Raw genomic sequence first — 25293 nt, forward strand, 5'->3', positions numbered from 1 at the left:
AAAAAAGAAAAAAAATAAAGAGAAAGTTTAATGCTTTTGTTTTGATTTGGCTACTTCAATGACTCTCATCCCTGCTACAGAGTTGAGACTTTGCTGGCAGGAAATGGTCATTGATATAGAATTGGTCATTGATATGGGTCTGGAGACTGTCTTATTTCTCTGTGGTTTTGGCAGTTGCAAGGGCATCCTGACAGCCCTGTTTTAGAGTCCCTTGAAAATTAGTATTTTTTAAAATTACCTAATTGCCTTACGTTCTTTGTAGTATTGAATTTGTGCGAGGATGTCTGTGTACATGGAATTTATTTCTGATTAAGGACAAGTCTATTTAAAAGGAAAATAATTATTTTTAAATAGCCTCCTATCAGGACATAATAAATCTTATTTTTGTGTTTTAGGGTTATCCACTTGCAAGGTAAACAGGCTTATGTCATCCAAATACGTTGGAATGCAGGCAGAACCTGCAGCTTGAGAGAAGCTTCTCTCAGCCACTGGTGTGATAAAGAACCACCTAAGGACTGCAGGCTGGTTTCTTTGAACACAAAGGGAAATTACCAGCTACTGCTTGGTCAGGGGATTCATTAGCACTGGGCTGTACCGTTCTCATGTCCCACGAGATATCACTGGCATTATTCCTCTGAACTTGAGATCAGTATCTACCTCCTTCCCAGGAGCAGAGGGAGAGAGAGAACTGGAGTGGTTTAAATGAGTTGCAAGAAGTGCCAGAGGAACCTCTTTGGGCATTGCAAACCTGGTGGGTCTCCACTGCCTCCTGCCTGGGGGGGCTGTGAGGCTGCAGCTGCGCTCAGCTCAACCTCTCACACAAAATAAACTAGTATCTGCTGAAAACCACGCTGAGCCCAGGTCTGCTTTGAAAATTTCTTGCTGAATTTCATCATGGAAGTGGTGTTTTAACACTGAAAGTTGGGTGTACTGCAAATTCCACGTGAAGTTGGAGTTCTAGAGGGAACAGGGCACTAATAAACTGCCTTTCACTGGAGTTGCCCCTGGATACACACAGAGCCTGTATTTGATCTTGGCCACTTTTGTTGAGATAAATACTAGCTGTGTCTCATTTAAATGGAGATTCATTTTACATTAAGACATCTGACTTGATGGAAACTGTACATATTTTTAAAATTAATAACAATTAAGAATTAATTGGGGAGTTTATTTTCTTCCTGTCCTTCTCCCCTCCCTGATGTATTTCAGTTTTTCTCTTTGCATTTCCCATTTTGACTGAAGTGAGTGGATAGACTGAGTTGTGCCATGCAGTGTTGTGTCTATCCAAACCATGTTATGTGGAAGCTGTACCTCTTGGAAATAAAACAGATAATGACCACTTATCTGTGTGTCTGCAGCCCTCATTTGTCCCTCCCTGTCTGCTTTCTTAGGTCCTTGGAGCTAGTTGCTACAAGCAGGCCTGTTTTAAACCTCTCTGTAACATGGGATTGCACAGAATGCATTTTTACAGGGGAGCCCTTAAGTGGCCATTAGGACCAAAAAATTGTCCTTTTCTTTGCAGTCACCATGGACAGGATAGGACTGGATGTCTTCTTTCATCTGCTAAGAACCACTTCATCACATCTCTGCTAAGAACCACCTATTAACTCTTTGCTCTTCTGACTTTCCATTTTCACTTCATGTCATTGCCCCTTTCCCAGTCCTGACTTCTTTTTCTCCTTTACTTTCATTAATTTTCTTCTAAGTGCATTTTGCATTAAAATGTCACTTATTATTCAGTAGGTAGGTATAGTGGTTCAGTAATGGAAATGAGTGACAGCATCTGTATGCAGCACATGAAATCCAAATGTCAGGTAGCAATGTGGTGAGAGGCCAGGAAGCAAGGGAGTCATGGGGAGGCAGAAGGGGAAGAGAAAGTACTCAGGCCCAAAATGATGCATTTTCTCTTGACAAGATTTGGACCTGTGGGCATTTTGTTTAGAATGTGTGATTAGAAGTATTTTTGGTGGAAATCGCAGGGCTGCTTTTAACTAAATTGAAGCCCCTTAAGAAGGCTCTTGGGGAACTTTTATTTAGCTTGAATTATATATGTCAGGACACCTATGTGCATGCACATCCCTGTAATTGGAGTTAACCTTCAATGAACTGCAAACAATTCCTGTTCGTCATGGATGGGAAGAACCGAGTTGTCACCTGAAGAGAACAGAAATTCATGTTGAATCATGATGGAAAGAACTATGTGTTGCAGAAAAGGTGAAATGTGGATCCTTTTTGAAGTTGCTGTGAAGAAAGAAGCTTGTATCAGTGCTAGTCCTGTGTTTCATAACTATGTAAAATATGAGTTGGTGTTGTACAACAAAGCAATCCCCTAAAAACCTAGAAATCAAAATAGAAAGTCCTTTGATAGATGAAACTTGGTATCTTTTTAACATTTTTTATCTATAACATTGCCTCCGGACACTGCATCACAGCAAAATGAAGTATTCAATACTTTTTTTCTTGTGCAAATACCTCACAGCTTCAACTCCAAAGCAAATTAGAAATTCACCTTGGTCATCTAAGGACCACATGGTGCTTCATATGAAACATTCTTCACCCCAAAAAATTGTAGTTGATATTAGACCTAATTGATGACTTTTCCAAGCAGTTAAATGATAACGCCTTTGCTCTGCTTTGGCTGCAGAGCTCCCTCCATGGTAGGGGGATGTGCTGTGCAACCTGCAGCCACTGTGAGAGCTTGTAGCTGGAATGGCAGCTGCTCTGCAAGGGCCATCCCAGGTGCTTCTTGGCTCACTTGGCAGGCTAAGGGCTGCCTGGGGAAGCAGGAGATACAGAATGTGTCTAAGCCACCCCTCTAGCAGAGGGAGTTTGGGAGCATTCCCTGCCTGCCAGGCTGTGTGTGGGTCAAGGAGCACTTGGAGTGGGGGCAAAGTGAGGCTGACAGCAGGTATTGGGGATGCTGGCTTCTGTGGCACAGAGCTGGTGTAGGTGGGAAAAGCAGATGGGGGCTTTCATGCAAGAAAATTGTTTCCTCCTTTCTTTGGGGCTCAGGGCCTTGTGATTTCAGAAGGGAAAGTGCTCAGTTATGCAGGGAAATTGGGTCAGCTAGTGTACTTTTGATGGCTCACCTTTGAGTAAGATCTTTCCTCCATGTTACTGGCAGAGGCCTGTCTTTTATCATTCAAGAAATTTTCAGGGTATCATGCTGCCAATTGAATTTTTTTTCCTGTACACATAGAATAAGCCATCCCTGAGCTGATGTAACTGCCTCCACCTTGCTCATTAACAAAGTTATGGTGGAAATTTTAAAGGTCAGATGACTGCAGGATGATGAAATGCATGCAAATAGACATGAGAAAACTTCTGAGTGGTTGTTTGCCTTACGTGTCGTCAACCTCAGTCTTTTGTGAACTGTTAACACTGGAAAATTATAGTGCAGGAAATAATGGTGGATGTTTCATAGTTTTTATTTCCATACAGAGTTTGCTCCTGAGATTGTTTACTGACCTGGCTTGAGCAGTCTGTTAAATGTACACTCTTTAAAATACATCTTAACTTATTAACTGTGTTACTATTGTGAACTAACCTTGTGTTATTTCTTTTTTCTCATATAGTTTTCCCTACACAAAATGGAAAGGTTGCTATAGTGACTGGAGGCAATAAAGGAATTGGTTACCAAACTGTGAAGCATTTGGCAAGACTTGGCATGCATGTGATAATAGGTAAAGTCATTATTTTCTTAATATACTTTTTGTTTCATAAAGTCAGGGTTTTTTTTTTTCTTTTAAGGTATATTTTCTTTCCAGCATAAGTGTGGCTATGTCAGGGGAATGTAGGAGAATATTTTGCTAGTATTTAGCACAAATAAAGATTGATTTATGTTTTATTTTGCAAGATCATAAAAAGAATAGTGGGTGGGATTTTTTCTGTAGGACTTGGAAGAATTGTACTACCTTAGATAAGAAGTAAACAATAAAAAAACCTTAAAAATATGAATATTACAAAAATATTTTAGTTCCTTGTTACTGGGGATGGATTATGCATCAGCATTAGGATGTACATGTTCATTAAGAGGAAAACAAATTAAAGAGTTGAAGGCCACAGTTTGTCACTGTAAGAGGCCTCCATAGGCAAGATGAGAAAATAAATACCTAGAGATTCAGTGGTGTCAGTCTGAGACAGACTGGGCAATTCACCTTCTGGAGGTGCCTGTTTCTCTCCGTGGATAATAAAGAATTGATAAGGTGCCTGTGTTAGAGTGAGACATTTGAAGTTAGGTGAATTTCTCTACAAACTCAAAAACTGGCCTGTGTGCACCATTTCTTCTTTCTACCACAGACACTATTTAGAAGATTTCTTATTTTTTAAAACTTCCTCTACTATATATATTTATACAGTAATATGTCTACTAAGTCAGAATGTAGTATAATGAATATTTTTATGTTTAAAATGCTACATTTTCTCACTTCATCTTGCCTTAACTAGATTTTTACCTAAACCACTATAACTTTTATTCCATAGAGTCACTGAAGATTGCTGTTTGAATGTACACTATCAAGCTGCTAAAGCCATTTTGTTCAACTTTTATAGCGATTTTGCTCTCTCTAAGGTTCTGTACACATATTAAACCCACTCCAAACAACAGACAAGAGCACAGTAGCCATGTACTTTTAGTGTAGTGCAGTCAGTAACATTAATGGAGTTGTCCTGGAATCATACAGGTGTAACGTGGGACACCACTTACTCATACATGATTTAATGGATGTGTCAAACCCAAGCGTCTGCAAAATGCAAGTAGCTGCTTCTTTATGTAGCTAAATGCTAGATGTTGCTAATGTAGCTAGATGTAGCTAATGATGTCAGCATTAATATTTCACTAAAATTGCTTTCTATCTTTAAGGTGGACTGCAAAATTATACTCAGTATATTTTTATATATATACTCAGGCAAAATAAAAAGGGTAATTGTCTTCTCTTTGCATAGAGTCATAGAAGCATAGAACATTCTTTTTTTTAAGATTTATTTTGTATCACTTAAAGTTTAAGTGATACCTGTAACAAAATTCAGTGTGAGAGATTTGGTAACGGGAAGGTGAGGTTTAGGTGCAGAATCTCTAAATAAGCTGGCTTTTTTTCAACTCATAGTCACTCCCTCATTCACTCACCCTCACACCCATACTCTCATAAGCACCAAGATGTGTGAGCTTGTGTGATCTTGTGAGCATCACCTGAGTATGGGAAAAGGTCATGCCAGCTGACAGTCCTTATCCTGTTTCTGTGGTTCTTCTTGATTAGAAGTGACAGGCTATTTTATAGTCAGATCTGCCACAGAAGTTGTGCAGCCTCCTTCTCTGGATGTACTGACAATTCATCTGGATGTGCCCTGTGTTACTTGTTCTGGGTGAAACTGCATTAGCAGGGGGCTTGGACAGAGCTCCCTTCCAACCACTACTATTGGGTGATCTTTTATATTGCTCAGCAGCTCTCAGTACATTTTTTCCTTGTCTGCAATATATAGGCTCTGTCTATAGCCTATTTTTAGGCTGGGCTAACAGGAAAAATAATGGTATGGGTAATAAGCTGCAACCTGGAGATGTTATCCTCCTGATGGCAGAGTGCATGGTCGTCTGCTGCCAGTCTTCTGTGCTGTGGCCTTCACATGCACAGCATAGGAACAGTGTCCTCTAAACATGTCTTTTGTTTGTCAATAAAGGGCATTCTTTTAACACTTTGCTCTTTCTTTTGGTATCTACAAACACACACACTTCCGTTCTGTCATGGTTTGACACTGGCGCGATGCCAGCGCCCCCATGAAAATGTACTTTTTTAAATAACTGCTGTGAGATGTGATCAGGAACAGAGCAGAGCAGGCCCAAGCTTAATAACAAAGAAAAGAACTTTATTAAACTACTACTACTATAAAAACTACAAACACTAAATCTGGATGAAGACCTTCCAAAACACCCCTCCTCCTCCCACCTAATTTCCAAACAAACTCAACAGTGAGACACCACCCAGGATCCTGATCAAGTTGCTACCCTTCAGATATTCAAATACTCAATCTTTCAAGGGAGACAGGAGTCTCTCCTGTGCCACAGACCCCCCCCCAGGAAACACAATTGCCATCCTTGTGTTTCCATGTCACACATGGCAACCGCCCGGAGAAAATCTGCCATGGTGACACTCTCCTTTCCATGTCACAGTGCTCTCACCACCGTGCATGGACAGACTGCTCATAGGGCTCCTTTAAGGATGCTTTGCTATGGACCAAAAGAGACAACAGTTCAGTTTCTCATCTCGGGACTACAGTCCCCCCCATTTTCCCCTGGGGCTGAGGGTCCAAGAACAGAGGTCTTCTTCTCCTCTTCTTCTTCCTTGAAGATAGAGGGCTTCTCCACACCTTCTCCAACTCTCCTCTGTTCTCTCTACTCCTCTGCTGGTAATCACTGAAACAGGTCTCTTGGCACACCAACGCACCCCTCTAAGTGCAGCCTCTGTCAGGAGAATTTGGTTCAGTCTATGGCTAACAAGAAAAGTCCAGCCACAAGCCACTCCATCATCTCCTTCCAACTCAAGAATTTCTTCTTCCATCATCTCGGATCCCAGACTGTCTCTCTTCTACTTCAAATCAAGGAGGAGTAATATTTTACAAAGCCTTCATTTCTCAGGAAAGGGTTAAAAGCTCAGACTCCCTGGACGGCTGATATCTCTGCCCAGCAGCCGATTCCCAAGGCCAAGGCTGGGCACCTTCCCCCACCTCCTTCTCCTCCGCGCCGGCAAAGTTACAGGTGCCGTCCGGACTCTCTGTCTCTTCCCTCTGGGTTGGGGGATGACAAAGACATCTCCGCTTCTCTCCACCCTTCCGTCCACAGGAGCTGGCTCGGTTCCAGTCCTTCTACCCCTCGGCTCACCTCTCCCAGGCCTCATGGCTTCCCCTCCCCCACCCAGCCCCATGGCTGGGCAGGGGAGGTCTGCACAGCACCCTGACCGGAACCAAAGAGAGCGAGCTCTTGGGAGTTCTTGCTTTTAACCCCCTGTGTTCTCAGAGGCGTATCCCTATCTTCAGTGGTCACTTCAGGTGCCAATATCCAAACTTGACCACTGATTGGTTTGACCCAACTTCCTGAAAAAATCACTTCCATGTCAAACCATGACACGTTCACTCTACGATTTTATCAATCCTACTATTTCCATTATGAATCCCTACAATTGTGAATTAATGAAATTAATTATAAGATGCATTTGATGAGTAAGTCTTCCAGCTGATTCATTTCTTCTGAGCAAACTCTGACCTAAACACTGAGCTCTATGAGTCACAGCCATCTTCTTTGCCTGTGAAACTCTTCAGACCAAAGCAGCCCTGTCAGTAGAATGGATGGTCCCAGGCGCTTTTCCAGCTGCAAGATCATAACAGTCTCAAAAGCACATTAAATGCAATGACCTTCCATCCTTGCTCATAACTGTTGGGCCCAAGTGTCCAGAGTATGTTTGAAATATCTGCTGGCACATTGGCATGCATTAGCACATTCTGCTTCAGGCCACACAAGGCTCAAATAAGACAGCAAGTGCGCTCAAGATTTCTCCTCTAGAAATGTTTTCACCCTGTATTTGTGTAAAGACATGACCTTCTGTGAAAAAGGTGTGGATGTTAAGTGAATTTGGGCTTGCAAGGGAGACTCACATGTAGCTTGCAGTCGATCATGCTCAATCACTGAATGCTTGTTTCCCATTATAGGAACTGTAGCAATAAAGGATGATATCCCTGCAGTAGGCAAATGAGTCAAGCCTGAATGTCTGATGTGAAAAATGATTCACCATTTGTGATGGATATGATTTTGATTCAGTTTGACATTTTAGAAGAGTAAATATTTGAAGCAACCTACTTTTAAATCCAATCAACCAATGGAATGAGGAAAGCAAATAAGTAGAAAGCATGTTACCTTGTGGAGCATGAGTAGGCACTGTATGAAGAGGCAGTATGTTCACTCAGAGCCTTTACAGCAAGCGGTTTCATAGTTCTTTCAAACTTCCTTCCTTTCCAGTCCCAGCACTGGTGCATAAGACTCCATCCCCCACTGATGGTTTCCCTCTGCAGGTGCTGCTCACTCTGCCCTCAGCCTCTCCCTGGGAAAGAGGTTTTGACGAATGCTGAAATGATGAAAGTAATTTTCTGTATATTTGTATATTTGTTTGGTAGATTTCATTGAGGCTTTCTGCCAGGCTGCTTTTCCTGGTAGCTTGACTCACAGTCAGCAGAGCTTTTACTTCAGGAAAATCTCATGGCAGACAGCAAACCCCTGGTAGGGAAAACTGATGGCTGTGACTTATCTTCAGAATCAAGTCAAACAGGGAGCTCCTCCTCCCTCCTGTGCAATTTACTAGTTGATAGATAAACTTGCAATTTCATTTTCAGAAAGAGGAGGTAAATGACACACTGTGCTCAGCAGTGACTAATATTGAAGGTAGTGTTTTTTGTGCACTTACAAATAAAAATGCTCCACAATGAGGATATTGGAAATCAGGATATCCCGGTCAGTTCTATGACCTCCCCCAGCCCACCCAGGACATAAAACCCAGTACGTTCAGCTCTGGTTCAAGGTGTGTGCCACAGTTTTGTGAGTCTCAATTTAGAGTGCTAAAAAAGCATAAACTATTCATAGCTTGTTCACAGCTGTTTAATTTTATGAGGATTCTGTGTTTGCATGTTAAAATTGTTGACTCAAAAAAGGAGAGCTCTATTTGATTTTTTCTCTTTTTTGCCCTCAGTACATTAATAAAAGAAGGCTGAGATAATGTGTGATAATATCTAATGTGGAAGTTTTGATAATTCTATCTGAAAACAGAATGAATGAAAATCAAAAGATTTGCATCTTTACAATGTTACACTTATGCTGTTTGGTATAAAACTCCAGGTTCTGGACAATGTAATCAATCTTTAATGTCTGAGTATATCAGTGTCACAGGTTTCTAAGACAGGCTCACACTTTGAAGGAAGCAATCTCATTATACTTTTATATATGTATGTTCAGGTGACTTATTTGAGCTATGCAATTTTGGCTTCAGCGCTGCAATTTTAGCATAAATAAGTGTACTTCCATCACCAGATCCAGTGCTTCTGTGTGACCTTGGTAAGCTCTGCAGGAGACTAAGCAAGGAATATTTCTGTCACCTCTTTCAATTCCCATTAGTTTCCAATTTTCAAGCTGGATTCTCTGTACCATGAATCAGACAATTCTTATATTGTATAATACTACAAAGTAACTTTAGAGTGATAATTGAATCCTATCAGGATGGTGCAATTGTTCCTTTTCAAAGACAGTTTGATTTCATTTCACTTGGTGAAAATTTCTACGGGTTACTGTGATAGTATTTCTTTAATATACATGGAAATATGAGATGCTTGCATTATTTTTTTTTTAAAGTATTTATATTCCTCATTTCAGCCAGTTTTTTTAGGCCTGAATGAGTTCTAGAGTTAGTCAGGAAGTGTCAAAATTTTACCAACCTATAAAAAGTGGATGATGATTTTTTTTTTTCTGTATGAGTATAAAGGAAATGCATGCAGATTCCTTTATAACTGTAATTCAGTTCAGGTTTTATCATATCAGTGCACTGTAATCAGGGTTATGAAAATCTCTGTTTACAGTACTGTTAATTGTGCACCATACATGTGTACACAGCCACACAGAGTTTTCCAAATATGTACAAATTTTGTCAAACACTTTAGTCCCTAACTTCTGTTGGAAGACTGTCACATCTGTGCTTGTTTTAACATATGGTGCTTTCAACAAATAATTTTATAGGAAGAGCACATAATGAAGTGACAAGTGCTTCGAATTGTATCAAACTATTCAGGGTGATAAAGACCAGGGATGTGTGAAGAATTGCAGGAAGACCATAGGAAGCTGAGTGTTAAAAGGCATGTACAGCTCAGTGTTGATCAATATGGAGTGATGGACATAGGGAAAAATTTGAATGCCAAAAGAAGACATGATGAATTCTATATCAACCATCATCACTTTGGAAGTAGATCTCAGGGTCAAAATAGATCATTCTGTGAAATTCAGTGGTGCTCCATAGGGTGCAAAAATCAAAACAATTATTAGAAATTGTTAGAAAATGAACAAACTAAACAGACTATATGAATTGATTCAACTGTATGAATCCTTTGTGGGCCAGAACCTTAAATACTGTGTTGTGTTCTGGTCTGCCTATTTCAGAATGGTTTTAAAGGGTTTAGAGGAAAAGAAGTTTTATCAGGGGGATGGAAAGGCAACCTTTTGAGGAGCAACAAAATGGGCTTGAAGTCTTCAATCTGTTCACTGTCTCTGAAGCATATAAAATGAGCAGCTAAAAAGATGCAGAGCTTAAAATAGTATCAAGACTTACAAACTCAGTATAAACACAGTATTAGACATTAAAAAAAATTAAAACCATCTAAAACAGGTCACTGTGATAAAAACCAAAATCCATCAGAAGTGTAAAAGTATTTCTGGACTAGTATCTGCTGCATAAAGCCTTAAATCATCCTTGGTAAAGAAGTGTAAGGTGGACAAATACAGTGCTGGGCAGTTCTGGGAGAACAGTGGGAGGAACACTGTGCATAGGCCAGTAAATGTGGTTTTTATATTGAAAAATAACTCAGGCATTTAAAAAAATATAGAGTTAAATGTGTTATTGGAATTTTGGAAGATTAGTGCAGTTTTTCTAGATGTTTGTTTAATTTATTCATTAAGCATTTATGCTTAATGCTTTGAAATATTCAACAACTGTGTGAATTTAATCCTGGTTTTCAAAAGCTTTTGTTAAGATTCATGCCAAAAGATTTAAGTGGCTGGCTTGTCTTGAGATAAGAGAAAAATCTCTTGTAGTTTAGTAATAGATTAGGAGACAGAAAACAATATTGAGAAATAATTTGTCAGCTTTGAGCTGGAGCAAAGATACTTGTGGTCTCATAGACAGATGTTCAGTACATTTATAAAATATAGATACAGAATACAGGGTGAAGAGTGAGATGATGGGTTTTGTTTAAATGTGTTTAGGATATTCAAAATTATTTGACTCTGATAATTAAAGGATTTGAGTTTCTGACATGTAAGGAGAGGCTGAGAGAGTTGTATTGAGCCTAAAAAGGAGAGAACAGTTAGGGGGATCTTTTCCACTGTATAAATACCTAATGGAAAAAAAAACCCCACTTTTTTCTTTTTTTTTTTTTCTTTTTTTTTCTTTTTTTTAACATTGTGGGTGGTCAAACACTTTCACAGGTTTCCAAGACAGGTTGAGGAGTCTCTATCCCTGGAAATACCTGAGATCTGACTGGACATGGTCCTAGGCCACCAACTGTAGCAGAGGGTGGGACTGGGTGGTGTCTAGAGATGCCTTGTGAAATCTTAACTACTATGAAGAATGGGAAATTATCTCCCAATAGTGAATGACTATGTTATGAAGGGATGGATAAATACAGAGTAAATGCAAATACAGAATATGAGAAAAAACAGCCACACCTATGTATTTACAAGAATAGGACCTAAATTAACTGCTAGTCAAAGAGTTAAATAAATATTGTGATTTACTGTTGAAAGTTCTATGTACAACATCATCAATATTTTGTGCCAGTCATAAAGGCAAATAAAATTACTTAGCAGGAAAGAAGATGAAAACAGGACAGAAAGCGTCCCTCTTCCTTTATAGAAACCATTGGATCATCCTGTTGTGCCTACTCAAAAGGAGTCTGGTTGAACTGGAAAAAACTAAAGAGTGATGGTTAGGAGTTGAGAATGGCTTTGTACAAGGTGGGGCACAGAACAAAGGTCCTTCTGCTTCCAAACAGATGACTGAGGTGTGGTATCATACAGTTGTGGATGGTGTAGAAAGTGAACGAGAAGTGGTCATTCCCTGTATTATTGTGCACAAAGTAGAGAGCATCCAACAAAATAAAAAATACAACAACAAAGGAGCTACTGAAGTACAGCCTTTTGAATGTAATTATGTTTGTCATTAAATCATGGAGCCTGCTGTCCCAGGACTCTTTGCCATCATGTCTCTTCCTTGAGTATCTGCTACAGGTTATTGTTGGAAAGAGGGCACTTGTCTAGATGTATCTTGGGTTTGATAAACAGGGTTATTCTCAACCTCTTGTTGGAACGGGTGGGTTGCTGAAACCTAAGGCAATAATGATAATTTATTTTCTCTTTGCAAATTGACATTCTCTTCCTTGCTCATTTTTTGCTTCTTTTCTCAAAGGAACACTTACTACAATATTTTCACCTTTCATACAAGAAAGGCATGTATTTAATTGTAACTGCTGTGTGATGAACTCAAATGACAAAATACATGTGGTATCTCTAGACACAAGGAAGTTTGTATCATGTTCACAATTTACTTTTTATAGCTGCTCACATCCTTACACCTAGCTTTATTGAAATCCATACCTTAAATATTTTACAGATGAGATCGAAGATCTGTATTACTTTTATTGAAGATTTTATAAATTCCTTTAAAAGAAACCTTAAAAATTCCTTAAAATCCTACTCATTGTATTGAGTCCAAATTTCTCAGCCTTGGAGATTTTGGGGGCAGTCATTCCTCTCTTTTAGGCATATTCTATTTTTTGTGTACCAGCTGATAGGATTTTGTTTTTCCCTTGAGGCATTGGGTGCCCTCACAAGCTCTGTCTTCAGGCTAGTGCTTCAAAGAAATCAGTTCCCCTTCGATCATAATGAGGATTATGCTACTCCGAGGAGGCATTTTGATTTAAATTTCCATTTGGGAACCTTTATATTCTCTTGCACAAAAGCATATAACCATTATCCTTTGCAATTCCTTAATGAGATGGTATACACATACACAGAATTGATTACTGTACCACCAAGCTTCTCCTGGTAAATATGTAAGAGTTTATGGGCACCACTTCTGAAATTGGGTTGCTTGAAGTCAGCAGAGGGGAGAGGGAAGGGCCATGGGGCACGCTGCACGCCCTGGAAGGCTATCCATTGTTTCAGGGAGTAACTGATCTGTAATTATGGCCCCATAAGTCAGGGGATGAGCGTTATCTCAGGTTCCCCAGGCACTGGTGAATGAGGGGGTCACACTTGCCAGCAGCTGGGGTGTGTGGGGAGAGCTGGAGGCGACGTGCCAGCACAGCTGCCCTGCCCCTGGGCAGCTCTCACTCCTGCCTTCCCCCCTGGGGTTCCCTGCTCTGGGTTCATCACAGGCTGAGGGATGCCTTGTGCACAAGGTGGCTCTCAGGCTTCAAGCTGGAGGGGTCAGGTCTTTCTCTGGACACCACATGCTGGTTGCCTTGAATCTTCTTGGCGTTCCTCTTCAAAAGTTTTTATTCATCTTCATTTTGTGCTATCTTACTGAAAGTGAGAAATTTTTTCCCTGGACAAACTTAGATAAGCAAGGGCTTTTTGGATTTGTGGGTTTATTCCCTCCAGGCAACCTTAAGCTTTACAGGCTCTGTTGTTGATCATAGATTATTTAATTATTTTTTTTTTTTATAATGCCCTGAAGTACATTTCGTTGAAGCATCAAGATTGCAAATTCTTAGTTTTGCAAAACACCATTTGGAAAAGCTCTTGCTTTCTTTATAAGGATCAGTCTTGTACATAAATTCAGTGTGTGAGTGGCAATTAATCTTTTGAAGAGATAATGACATTCAAAGAAATTAAAAATACTGTATAAAAAATACATGTAGATGTATCAGAACCCCTTAACTAGTGATAATGTGGTTTTAGCCTATGCTGGCTTTCTACGGGCCGTGCTTTTTCAAACTGACCAATCTTTGTGATAATTCTGTTGAAATCCCCAAAATAACTTTCACTATTAGGATCTACTTAAGCGACTAAGATGACAGAGCCTTACATTTAGGATAAGATCCAAAGCCTATTGGTGCTGATAAGAATTTTAATATGTGCTTCTCTGGTGGCTTCATATCAGCTTGCTTTGACTTGTGGTGTTTGTGTAAGTAAATGTGGAGGAGATGTGTGAATTTCTTAGACTAAAAGTTGTATTTAAATAAGTTTTCCTTTTTTTCAGTATTTTATTAAGAATTGTCTTTTTTATGCCATTGAAATGATATCTGATTTTATACAGGTGCATCTGTTTAGAATGAATTTATTTTTATATTATTAGGATTTTTTTCAGAATTGATATTAGTCAGCATTGTTATTGAATAAGTCTCACCCAAATTCTTCACTATTCTGTGTGGACTAAGTGGAAAAAAACCCATCAGGCAGGACACTGAACTGCTTGCATAAACAGTTCTTGAGACAACTATATCTATTTTGAGTTCCCAGTAGACATTTTAAATGAGCATCAAAAGCAAGATTATTATGCTTTTGGGTACTTTGATGATCTAAGCTCCCAAGACAATGAATCCCTCTTTCTCAAAGCTTTTTCTAAGATTCCCTCACTGCATAAAATACATGATCTCTCTTCCCTTTCTTACCCTTCCCTTCAAACCACTTGAATTCAGAGTAGGCAGATCTTATGCTACAGATGCTATAACACTTAAAATGGACAAATTCTGATATATGGAATATATGGAAATTATGGTGAATCATTGAAAAACTGTCCAGGCAGAGGATATTTTGTGTATCAAAAAAAATTTTCAAAGAATCATGGCAAATATGATATTGAGGATTCAAACCAGCTAACAGTGGTAAGAATTTGATCCTCATCTAGTAAACCATCCTGAATTTAGGGTGCTGTATATCTGCTCAGTGCACTTGAAGATTGTGCCCTTTAGTGACCCAACTTCATCAAGAAGATGCAGATTAGTTTTGATTTTTCCCAACCCAAAGCTGACTGTGTTAGCTAGATGACTTAAAAAACATAAAAAAAAAGAAAAAAAAAGTTGAATATTTAATATAGCACTTAAAAGAGATTGATCTTTTTGATGCCTACTACTCACTTTACTTAGAAGATCCCAGAAGGACACAGTAGAAGGCATGCAGTGCAAAAGTGCAATGTCCCTTTCCTCTCCCACCCACCCTTGGCAAGGGGGTGCTGATCTCCTTAACCTAACTCAGAAGCCTAGATTAGCCTCCCAGTTTCATGGTATCCTTCTGATGCAAGTGTCTTTGAACTTTTTGTAAGGATTTTGGTCATTTGTTCAGTGTCTTTATTCTTTCTTACAGGATTTTCTTTAAAAGAAGGATTTTGAAAACCTCTATTATTGTGGCAGTTTTCACTGAAGCTATTTCAATTTTGCAATATCCCAGCCTTCAGCATCTGGTTTTCAAACTCTGTTGGATCAGGCTGGAAACAGACATCTGAAGTGACTATTTAGCAAAATAATTTTTCTTTCCCAGTGGACTAGAGTGAAAAATATGCAAATATGAATAAAATGAGCTCATTTGGAAGGCATTGAGCTTTAGTGAATAAACATTTATATAAAGCAAAATAAAGCAAATTAAAATTTGTTGTGAACACAAGCTCTTTTAAAATAACAAATTAAATGAACATATTGAGAGTTATGTCAAGACACTGGAGGCTTTAATAAGCCTGATCTCTGCACTAGAGGTGCTGAATAAAAGACAAATCAAATAAGATGTTCACAGAATTGGCACATAAGTATTCATATTTCTAGCATAACACTATCCAGCCTAATAACAACATACTGAGTTTGAACTCCTACTCTAGTACATTACTTGAGGTGAAACAGTGAGGAAAATTTATCTGTTGCCCATAAACCCTGTGCACAAATTTCCCCAGAAATGTCAGTTTCACTGGAGAGTTTGTTTGTTGAAGCTGCATCTATATCTGGAAATTAGCATCAAACTGAATGTTTTTCTTCTCTACAAGGCTGGATGGTTTTAAAGGGGGGAAAATAGCAGGAAGAAAATACTGCAAATATCTGCTTTGTTGTTTTGGGCCTTCCTTCCTTCCTTCCTTCCTTCCTTCCTTCCTTCCTTCCTTCCTTCCTTCCTTCCTTCCTTCCTTCCTTCCTTCCTTCCTTCCTTCCTTCCTTCCTTCCTTCCTTCCTTCCTTCCTTCCTTCCTTCCTTCCTTCCTTCCTTCCTTCCTTCCTTCCTTCCTTCCTTCCTTCCTTCCTTCCTTCCTTCCTTCCTTCCTTCCTTCCTTCCTTCCTTCCTTCCTTCCTTCCTTCCTTCCTTCCTTCCTTCCTTCCTTCCTTCCTTCCTTCCTTCCTTCCTTCCTTCCTTCCTTCCTTCCTTCCTTCCTTCCTTCCTTCCTTCCTTCCTTCCTTCCTTCCTTCCTTCCTTCCTTCCTTCCTTCCTTCCTTCCTTCCTTCCTTCCTTCCTTCCTTCCTTCCTTCCTTCCTTCCTTCCTTCCTTCCTTCCTTCCTTCCTTCCTTCCTTCCTTCCTTCCTTCCTTCCTTCCTTCCTTCCTTCCTTCCTTCCTTCCTTCCTTCCTTCCTTCCTTCCTTCCTTCCTTCCTTCCTCTTCCCTCCCTCCCTCTCCCCTTCCCTTCCCTCCCTCTCCCCTTTCCTCCCTCTCCCCTTTCCTCCCTCTCCCCTTCCCTTCCCTTCCCTTCCCTTCCCTTCCCTTCCCTTCCCTTCCCTCCCCTCCCCTCCCCTCTCGTCCCCTCCCCTCCCTGTCAGTCTGAGCAATATAAGTCCATAGTTAATGGAATTTATAGACAACCTGTATGACTCTAGATTTTATGTGAGAATTATTTTCTCTCCAGTATCTGGAATGCTAAATGTATTAATTTTGGCTAAATTTATGTAAATGTTGGGTTTTCTTGCATATCATGAAAGCAAAGGTGTTTTCAGTCCTTTTTTACTGCAGATGCACAGGGAAAACTCCATTCTCGAAAGAATGCATCTTAGAGTAAATACAAGCATGTACCAGCTAATGTGAACAGGGGGCTGAACCAGATACCTCCTGAGGTCTCTTCCAACTCCACCTTATTCTGTGGTGCTGTGAAAGAGAGAACAGGATACTTGTAGGCTGGCACAAGAAAAAAAATCTGTGTAGAAACTTTGGCAGAATTTTATATGATGAGGAAACGAAGAAGGCAAGTTCATGAAGTTCATAAGAGACATCAGTATATTTATCCAACTTAGATAATGAACGTTAGGTATTTTGATGTTTCATGCTATAGAAAATATTTGTGGATGGATAAATTGAATGTTAATTTTAAAAATTTAACTTGTGTTGACAATTCCTATATCTCTTGTGCTTATGTTTTTCCCTTTGACAAGTTGTAAAAAAATTGCCGAACGAATGTCAGACAATTAGTAACCACCCACCTAAACTGAATGGCACAAAAGACATTTATGTGATGCTTAATCGCATTTTATGTTAGCACTAATAAATCCTCTCATGAGCATTTGAGACAGGGTAGTCGGGACTTTCCTCCAACTGTGGAAGTCTTCATCTTGGAAAAAGAGCAAGGGGAAGTCTGCTCTAATCTGTAGTGAAATTTTTGCAGAATCTGGATGTGATACATTTCACTTGTCTCACAGACTCAAATCTCAAGTCTGCTGATCCAGTAGATAGTCCTATTTTATATGAATAAATGAGATAAACCATCAGAACTTGTGGGAATCACAGTGCATTTGTAAAGCACTCTTTGAAAGCCTCTGCAGCACACCTTTCCACCTAAAACTTCATACTGGTTTTACACTGTGGTTGGCACTTCATAGGAGCCAATCTTTAAATTGATTGCATCGCTAATTTTTCATTTTCTGTCCTTTAACAGCTGGAAACAGTGAAAGTGATGGCCAAGAAGCAGTGAGGAAAATAAAAGAAGAAACTTTGACTGGAAAAGGTACCATATTATAAAATTTACTTTAAGAAACCATTTTCCTCTCTTTTTGCTGTCATCTCCTTTTATATGAGGTCCCCTTGTGTATTGCTATTTTTTTTTTTAAACTGAGGCACTAGAACAGTTTGCCCAGAGCAGCTGTAGATGCCTCCTCCCTGCAAGTGTTCAAGGTCAGATTGGATGGAGCTCTGAAAAAACTGGTCTAGTGGAAGGTGTCCCTGCCCATGGCAGGAGGTTTGGAACTAAATGTTCTTTAAGGTCCCTTCTAACCCAAATGGCTCTGTGATTCTATGAACTGAATTCCTGAAATAACTCTGACTCAGGGGTAAAATGCATAGGATATCTTTTAAAAATGTTTTCCGCCTTGTTTGACTTTACTGTTTGTCTTTGAAAAAGGGTTACCTGAAAGTTACAGTCTGCCTGCATATGTGTATGATTTAATAGATGAGAAAAAATTCAGAACACCAGTAGTTTTTGCTAAGGGGAGGATCACAGCAGGTAAGAGTGTGTGGTCTTTTACTTTCCTTGTTTTAGGAGCTAACAGGTTTTTGAAAGATCAAGGCTGCTTGATTGGGTCATTTGACACATGTTAAGAGCTTATAATATTTTGCAAAGTAAATCCATTTTCTTAAATATAAATGGACCTTTCATATCAAGCCTAAATTCCTACTTTTTGTGGTTCTTATCTTATTTTCTTTATCTGATGACCTATCATGTTGTAGAGGTGTAAGGACAGCATAGCTTCATAACTAAGAGAAAAGGCATGTTCCACACTACCTGCTCTGTGATTGCAATTTGCAGTTTATGGTGGAGGTTAGTGCAGCTCATATTTTTGTCCCTGGGTGTCACTGGGTGTAGTTCCTAATGGTGCATGATGATTCATTCCTGCCACTTTGACGTATAATTTCTTGGCAAAATAATAGGGCAGTGTTGCTAGTCCAACCTATTTAGGATCTTCGTGGCTTCTTCTGAGATCTGATTCTGTTTTTGTGCCTCTAATAATTACTGTTATGATGATCAAAATGCATGTTAATTATTGTGTTAAAAAACCCTTTCATTATGATTTATCTTTTGACTTAAATAAATGTGCATCCATTATAGCCTCAGGATACATGTATGCTAGTTAAAATCATCATAAATTAAGGCATAGTTAGAAGGATCATGAAAGGAAAAAGGTAATTATTACATCATTAAAGTCTTTTGCTGGAAGTTTCTGTACAGAGACCAAAACCAGTTGGAATTAATTATGTCATGTGACTTGCATGAAGCTGAACAAACCAGGGTCTGTCTTATTTTCTCGCTCTGTGTGATCACAGGCTTTTCTAGCACTCCTGTCTTTCTTGCTTTTTCTAAGTCAGTTATAGCCCTCAGTTATAAACTGTTAAAACAAAGATGTCAGTTTGAGGAAGCTGAAAGAGCATTTAAAGTCTCCTGAAGTTGTTATTTGTTGTAATTATTTTTGCTGAGGCTTAAGTAATCTCAGGCCCTGATAGATTTGGCCTAAAAATAAATTGGAAGAGAATTGTCTTTTTGTAATTTCTCACTGATGGAAGGAAATTTGTATTTACAAGTGCAATGTTCTGTACAAAAGACTTGTGCAGACCCGAGTGCTACTCCTGTGTTACTGTTTATCAGTGTATCTGCACTTTGCTTTTAATAGGATGTGTGTGTAGATACTGTCACCAAGACAGGGATGTGCAAGAGTATTACCTTTTCAAAAGATACAGTTCAAGATCTGTTTAGTCACTGCATAAAAACATTATTGGTTGTCTTGACCCTTTTCCCCTGCTTTTTCTTTGAGCATTTTTCATGGCCCATATGAAAACACTGCTTTTCAGAAACCGCTCCCATCAGGAACATCAGTCTCTTGAAGAAGAACTACTCAAAATAGTATTTTTGGGCAGCCAGTGTGGTCAAGGATTGGGACAATATAGCTATTTTGGACAAACAACATGAGTAGATGCCATCAGTTTGTTATCTAGATCTCAGATTTTTCAGAACAACGAAAATATCCTTGCTTTTTATCAGGTTAGACAGCAAAAGGGAGCAAAAGACCTTGTCCTCTCCTTGTTGCCTGTCTGAGCCATACATAGCACAAACGTCCCCAGAGACAGCTCTGGGAAAATGCCAGGCTTATTGAATGCAAGTAATTACAATGTTTTTTAAGGCACTGTCATCCTTCTCTGTCTTGGCCTTGTCTGTCTGGGCTCTGTCTGATATCTAAGGGTAAGTAGTTTTACTTGACATAATCTGCATTTACTTCTGGGACAAGTGAGATTCAAAGCATGTACGTAAGTATTTCCTATGAAGCATCTGAGGAGCAATAATGTGCTAACAGTTGCAGTGGAGGATAAAGGATAGTAATAAAAAGGCTATGCATGCAGGTGAAGGGATTTTTTTTTTTTTTTTGGTAAAAGCATGGCAAGTCATGAAAAAAGGATGGACAAAACCTCTGAGTACAGGGAGGCAGGAAGCCTGGCTTCCCATGCTGGAGGTATGGAAAGCAGAGCCAATGCCAAAAGAGAGTCGAGAACTGGAGATGAAAGCAGTTGCAACCATTTGCAACAAAGCAGTGATGCTAAAGGACTCAGAAAATCTAAACAATGTAGCTCTTCACCTCTTCCTTCCACCCATCCTCTCCCCTGGCCCTGCATCTGAAACCTTCTTGGCTCCTCTTCCTGCTGATTCCAGACTGTTTAAGTGTCCTCCTTGGTTTTGGGTCTGGGTTCTGGGTAACCTGTTACAAAGTGTAAGGAGGGAGGACATACATGGGCAGTTGAGTGGAAAGTAAATAAGCTACAAGTCCTCGGGGCATGATAGACCCAGTTAGCTTAACCATCAGGACCTCCTCCATGATAAAGAATCACAGCCCTCAGATATCCAAAACAGGCCAGAAATAGTGCTGCATTGTCATTAAAATTCTCACACGGGGCACTATTTCCAAAAGACCAAGGGCAACACATTGCTACACCGTGAATCATAAAGCTGGGAGAAGCCAGGATGATGTGGACATTTATCTTGCTTCCATTTGTTAAATTGGGAACTTGTGTTGTTAATAGTAGCAATTACATGGCTGGGAAAATCGTTGATGGCTCAGGATTGCCACGGAGATATTCTAATTGGATAAATCTCTGTAATTTGCACATAGGGTGTGTCTCTGTTAGTGTTTTCCTTAGTTAGATCAGTTGGGTGCTTTCCAGGCAACCCTCAGCTCCCGGCTGCTTGCTGAGCCCAGGTTCCTATCAGGAAGGGCACTGCAGGTCCTGGCCTGGATTCCCTTTGGACAGGACTAGCCTGGGAGGTGAGTTGCAGCAGCAACAGAGCATTACTGCATGGGAGCAAACTTCAGAGTTTATCTGAACTAAGCCTTCCACAGACCTACAGCAAGTGTCTATGTCAGGTGCCCAGCACAAAATGAGCTCCAGAAATGGATTTCTGTTGATCCAAACTGCTTGTTAGTGCAGCCATAACCATAGTTACCAGTCGTGAACAAACTTCATTGAGCTGCGGAAATGGGAGGTTTCTGTGATAAACTCAGCTCTCAATGGTACTGGAAAAGAATCTCTCAATTTACATAACAGAGTTATAATTCCTGACTCAGTTGCCCTCAGCTTATGTCTCTGCAAATGAAAGCTGGTTTTAGCCTGATGATTACAAACATACAAATGTTGGAAACTCATATATAAACATGAATGAAAACTTCATTCATTCCAGCAAAGGTTCATGAATGCTGATGGAATCAGCAATTAGAAAAACTTTATGCATAAATATCACATAGCACAGTACCAAGGGAAGGCTCTCACAACTGGAGTGTAGGAGCTGGAGTTTCAACTAGAGTCAAAGGAGAAAAAAATTATCATTTAGTGAGAAAAGAGGGTGTAAAAGTCATATTAAGTGTAGACCTCTTCAAAAGGAGAAGCCTGCATTTAATCTCACCCAACATTTTTGCGGCAATTCAAATAAAACCACAATTATAAAACTACAAGCTAAATTCACAGAGTTCGTGAAACTTCCATTTGAAGTCAGGTGAGAAAGGAAGAAGAGACTTTCTCCCTCAGAGTCAGAGGAATGCAGAGGTTAGCACACTGGCAACCAAATTGTGTCATTTACAGTCTGACCCACATCAAGACAGCGTGGGCCAAATAGTAGGATGAATTGTCTTTAAAAAAATTCGTGTGCATTTAACAAGCCTGGCTTTTCCCCAGACCTTTCTCTAGATATGTTTATGCTACATGTGGCTCAGCCAGGGAATAAGGAGATGATAAGTTCTCTTGCTCTCTTTTGTTGTATAACTTGCTAATAAATAAGGAATTTTTCCTTTTTCTTAGAGATCTGAGATTGAAGAATTGATGTGAAGGAAGATGGGCTAATGTAGCTGATATGTACCACATGTAATTACAGAATAACTTGTGGGTGGTTTCTTCACCAACGTTTGCTGTGTCAGGCACCATTTTAACAGAGCAGTCCAGCTTTTTCTGCTCTGTACCAGAGAGCTTGTTGTTTGCTTTCCCTGCAGGCTAGAGGAATTCATCTGTTGAGTTCCCAAATTCACAAACTTTTAAACACGATAGTGATATTCCCATCGTGTTAGCTGGAGTTGTCTTCAGCAAAGAGTTCAGTTCAGCAAGGACTGATGCCTTGTTAATATGTGCAAAAAGTGTCTGCCAGGACTTTTTGTTTTGCATGGCACGTCAAAGATGTCATTATGGAAGTGGTCATCCAACCAGCCAAAAATAGTGGAAAATATTTGTATTTGAGACATATCTTGTACAAGTGTTCATAAGCATATGTGAATTTGAGTTTATGCTTGCTTGTATCACTTTTTTTTTTTTTTGGTGGTGTTTTGAGTTGTAAAAGCGTCACATCCTGGGCTTGTGGCTAGACCTAATGTGGTTACTTTGTCTCTTCTACCACATCCTACTGGAATATCCTTTCTCTCACTGCTGATGCTAAAAGACCTGTAGGATTGGTTTAAAGAGCTTCCTGATAATGACAGCGCAGTTTCCACCTACCTGGTTTCTTTTCTCATGCTGGTGCATTATCTCCAGTACTTGGCTTTGGTAAGTGAATAACTGCCCTCAGCTGGAGTTGTGCAGCTGAACACCAGGCTCATGAGGACATCTTGAAAGCCAAGGTGGTGATATGAATGGTAGTAGAGAAGTCTCAGTCTGACAGTGTGCCACTTTGCAGGACCCTGTGTGAAACTGCAGAGTTTTTCTGCTTTGTCACTTGATGACAGGTATAACAACCTTGCCTAAACACTAAGATTTATTTTCCTTCCACAGACTCATCTGAGGTTATATTAGGTATATTCAATCCATATGAACATATTTGAATATTGAAAAATACTGGATGTGTTGAACTTAATCTAAATTTGTGACTGGATCCTCCCCATACACAATACTTCTCTGTGCTCATAGCACTTATGTCCCTTATCCAGCAATGCTGGTGACTTTTTGATCCATATTAAGCAGGGAAGATTTTAATCCACAGAGAGGTGTATCTAGAGCCCTCTGATAAAATCACTTAGGTGAAAAATTTTCAAATCAATTGTCCTGCTTTTCTGTTTGTTTTACATAATTCTTTGATGCAAAACCATGGTTAAATTTGTGAAGCCTGTTTGCTTATGTCTTTTCTTGCTCTCCTTTTGACTGCCAGTGTAACACGATACAAAATTTTCCCCTCTCAGTTCTTACAGATACTTAAACAATACAGAACCCCCTATTTTTTGGGTTTCTTAAAACACTTTGGAAATTGAGTGGTGACATTAACAGTGTGGCAAATCAGAAATTAAGAGCAATATGAATATGGTTCACATAGCTGAAGATGAGTTGCATATCTGGATACTGAGATGGAGATGAAGTCTTTCAAATGTGAAATGTATTCAAAATGCAGGCACAAGCTCTGCCTGTTGGTTTCCTGAATTCCCATTTCCATTGGAAATGTGAAACACATTTCATTAACAGGCTCTGCCACTAGGAAATGTGATTTTCTCTTATTTAAATTATCTCTAATTGAAACTCAGAGACAAAGAAGTGCACAGGTGTAGCTGTAGGCAGAATAACAAAGTCCCGTCAGATGTCTTGAAATGATTTTCTGACTGCAAATCACCAAAGCTTTGTGTGACTAATGGCACCGAAGCTCTGAGGTTAGGATTTTGCTGATTGTGCTGCCCTACTGAAGGCAATCTGGAGAAAGGGAGTTTCAAATTAAAATTGCCTCTTCAAGGCTGGAAAAAGCTTCCATTTCAGACTTTTACAGGATTTTGATCCTCTTGTATACACTTGTAGAGTCATGATGTTGTGCAGTGACTGAATAAAGAGCTCCTGGGTTTGTCGCATTCTTTAATATGCCTTTATTTTTTCCATCTCGACCAGTAGTTGCAGGCAGGTTGTGTGAGCTATTTCTAGACCTTGTCTGTTTTCAAGAAAATTGCCAGCATATACTGTAAGACAAAGCCATGGAAAAAGCAATTTATGCTCTCTCTGGAACGCTTTCATATTTCTCTTCCAAGAACTACATTCTATAGACCTATCTTCTGTGGGTTACATGTATGGCTTTAGAAGTTAATTTGCTTATAACAAGTTTCTGTGGAAATGCCATTGGCTTATGTACTGGAGGCCCAGCTGCCAAGAGCATGGAGAACCTGTGGGCTGAAGTAAATGTGGAATAAGCAGAGCCTGTATGCTGTGTGAGCAACCTCCCAGGTATGAGCTGCACATCAAACAACAGACGCTGCTCAGCACTGAGCAGTGCCAGTCTTTCCTTGTCAGCTCCCTCCTTGCAGCAGTATGGCAAAGCTCCAGAGGAAGCACTGCTGGAGAGGAGCCTCTGCACCTCCAAAGGACCAATGCCACTGTGCCCATGCTTAAATTCTTCTACAAGGACTATTTTTCAGTGGCAGAGAATTGAAGCTCTGAATAGATGTCCCAGTTCTTACATGAGTTGTGAGCCAGGCTATCCTCAGCAGTGCCCAGTGACAGGACCAGAGGTAATGGGAACAACCTAAAATGCAATAAATTCAATTAAAAAATAGAAAAACTATTTTTCTTTTTCCTTTTTTCTGTTTTTTTAACAGTTGAGCTTTTGGGTATTGGCACAGGTTGCCCAGAGAGTTTGTAGATTCTCCATCTTGAGAGATATTCAAGGGCCATCTGAACACAGTCCTGGGCAGCCACCTCCAGGTGGCCCAGCATGAGAAGGGACAATCTCCTTCCAGCCTCAGCTACCCTGTAACTCTGTAAGTCTAGCAAATTTTAGCTGCCAAACCCACATGAAACCCTGTCTGCTTTGTGTGACCAGACCTGAATACAGGTACTGTAACATACACAGCTTTCAGGACTTTAGGGCCTTCCAGAAACTGTATCAGTGTTCATACAGTGACAATATTAAGACTTAATTGCATATAGTGATAGGAATAGCAATAATTTGAACATAATGCAGTCTTGGGAAGCAGATATTTGAAAGGAACTTCATAGGAATAGCAATAATTTTACCATAATTCAGTCTTGGGAAGCAGATATTTGAAAAGAACTTCATAGCAATGTGAAAAATCACATCTGTGCAAGTGAAAAAGAATTCTGTGGAAACAAAGG

The 25293-nt window shown here is 39.7% G+C and overlaps 1 protein-coding gene across 2 annotated transcripts in view; it reads left to right on the top strand.

Annotated features, from left to right (window-relative positions):
* DHRSX (dehydrogenase/reductase X-linked) overlaps positions 1-25293 on the top strand; it is a 166498-nt gene that overhangs the window by 33865 nt on the left and 107340 nt on the right. For both annotated transcript variants that reach the window (XM_068182606.1, XM_068182607.1), the window contains 2 exons: positions 3576-3683; positions 17633-17701. In XM_068182606.1, coding sequence (XP_068038707.1) covers positions 3576-3683; positions 17633-17701 — 177 coding nt within the window. The remainder of the gene's footprint in view (positions 1-3575; positions 3684-17632; positions 17702-25293) is intronic.

This window comes from Anomalospiza imberbis, chromosome 2 (assembly GCF_031753505.1).
Source record: "Anomalospiza imberbis isolate Cuckoo-Finch-1a 21T00152 chromosome 2, ASM3175350v1, whole genome shotgun sequence".
NCBI lineage: Eukaryota > Metazoa > Chordata > Aves > Passeriformes > Viduidae > Anomalospiza > Anomalospiza imberbis.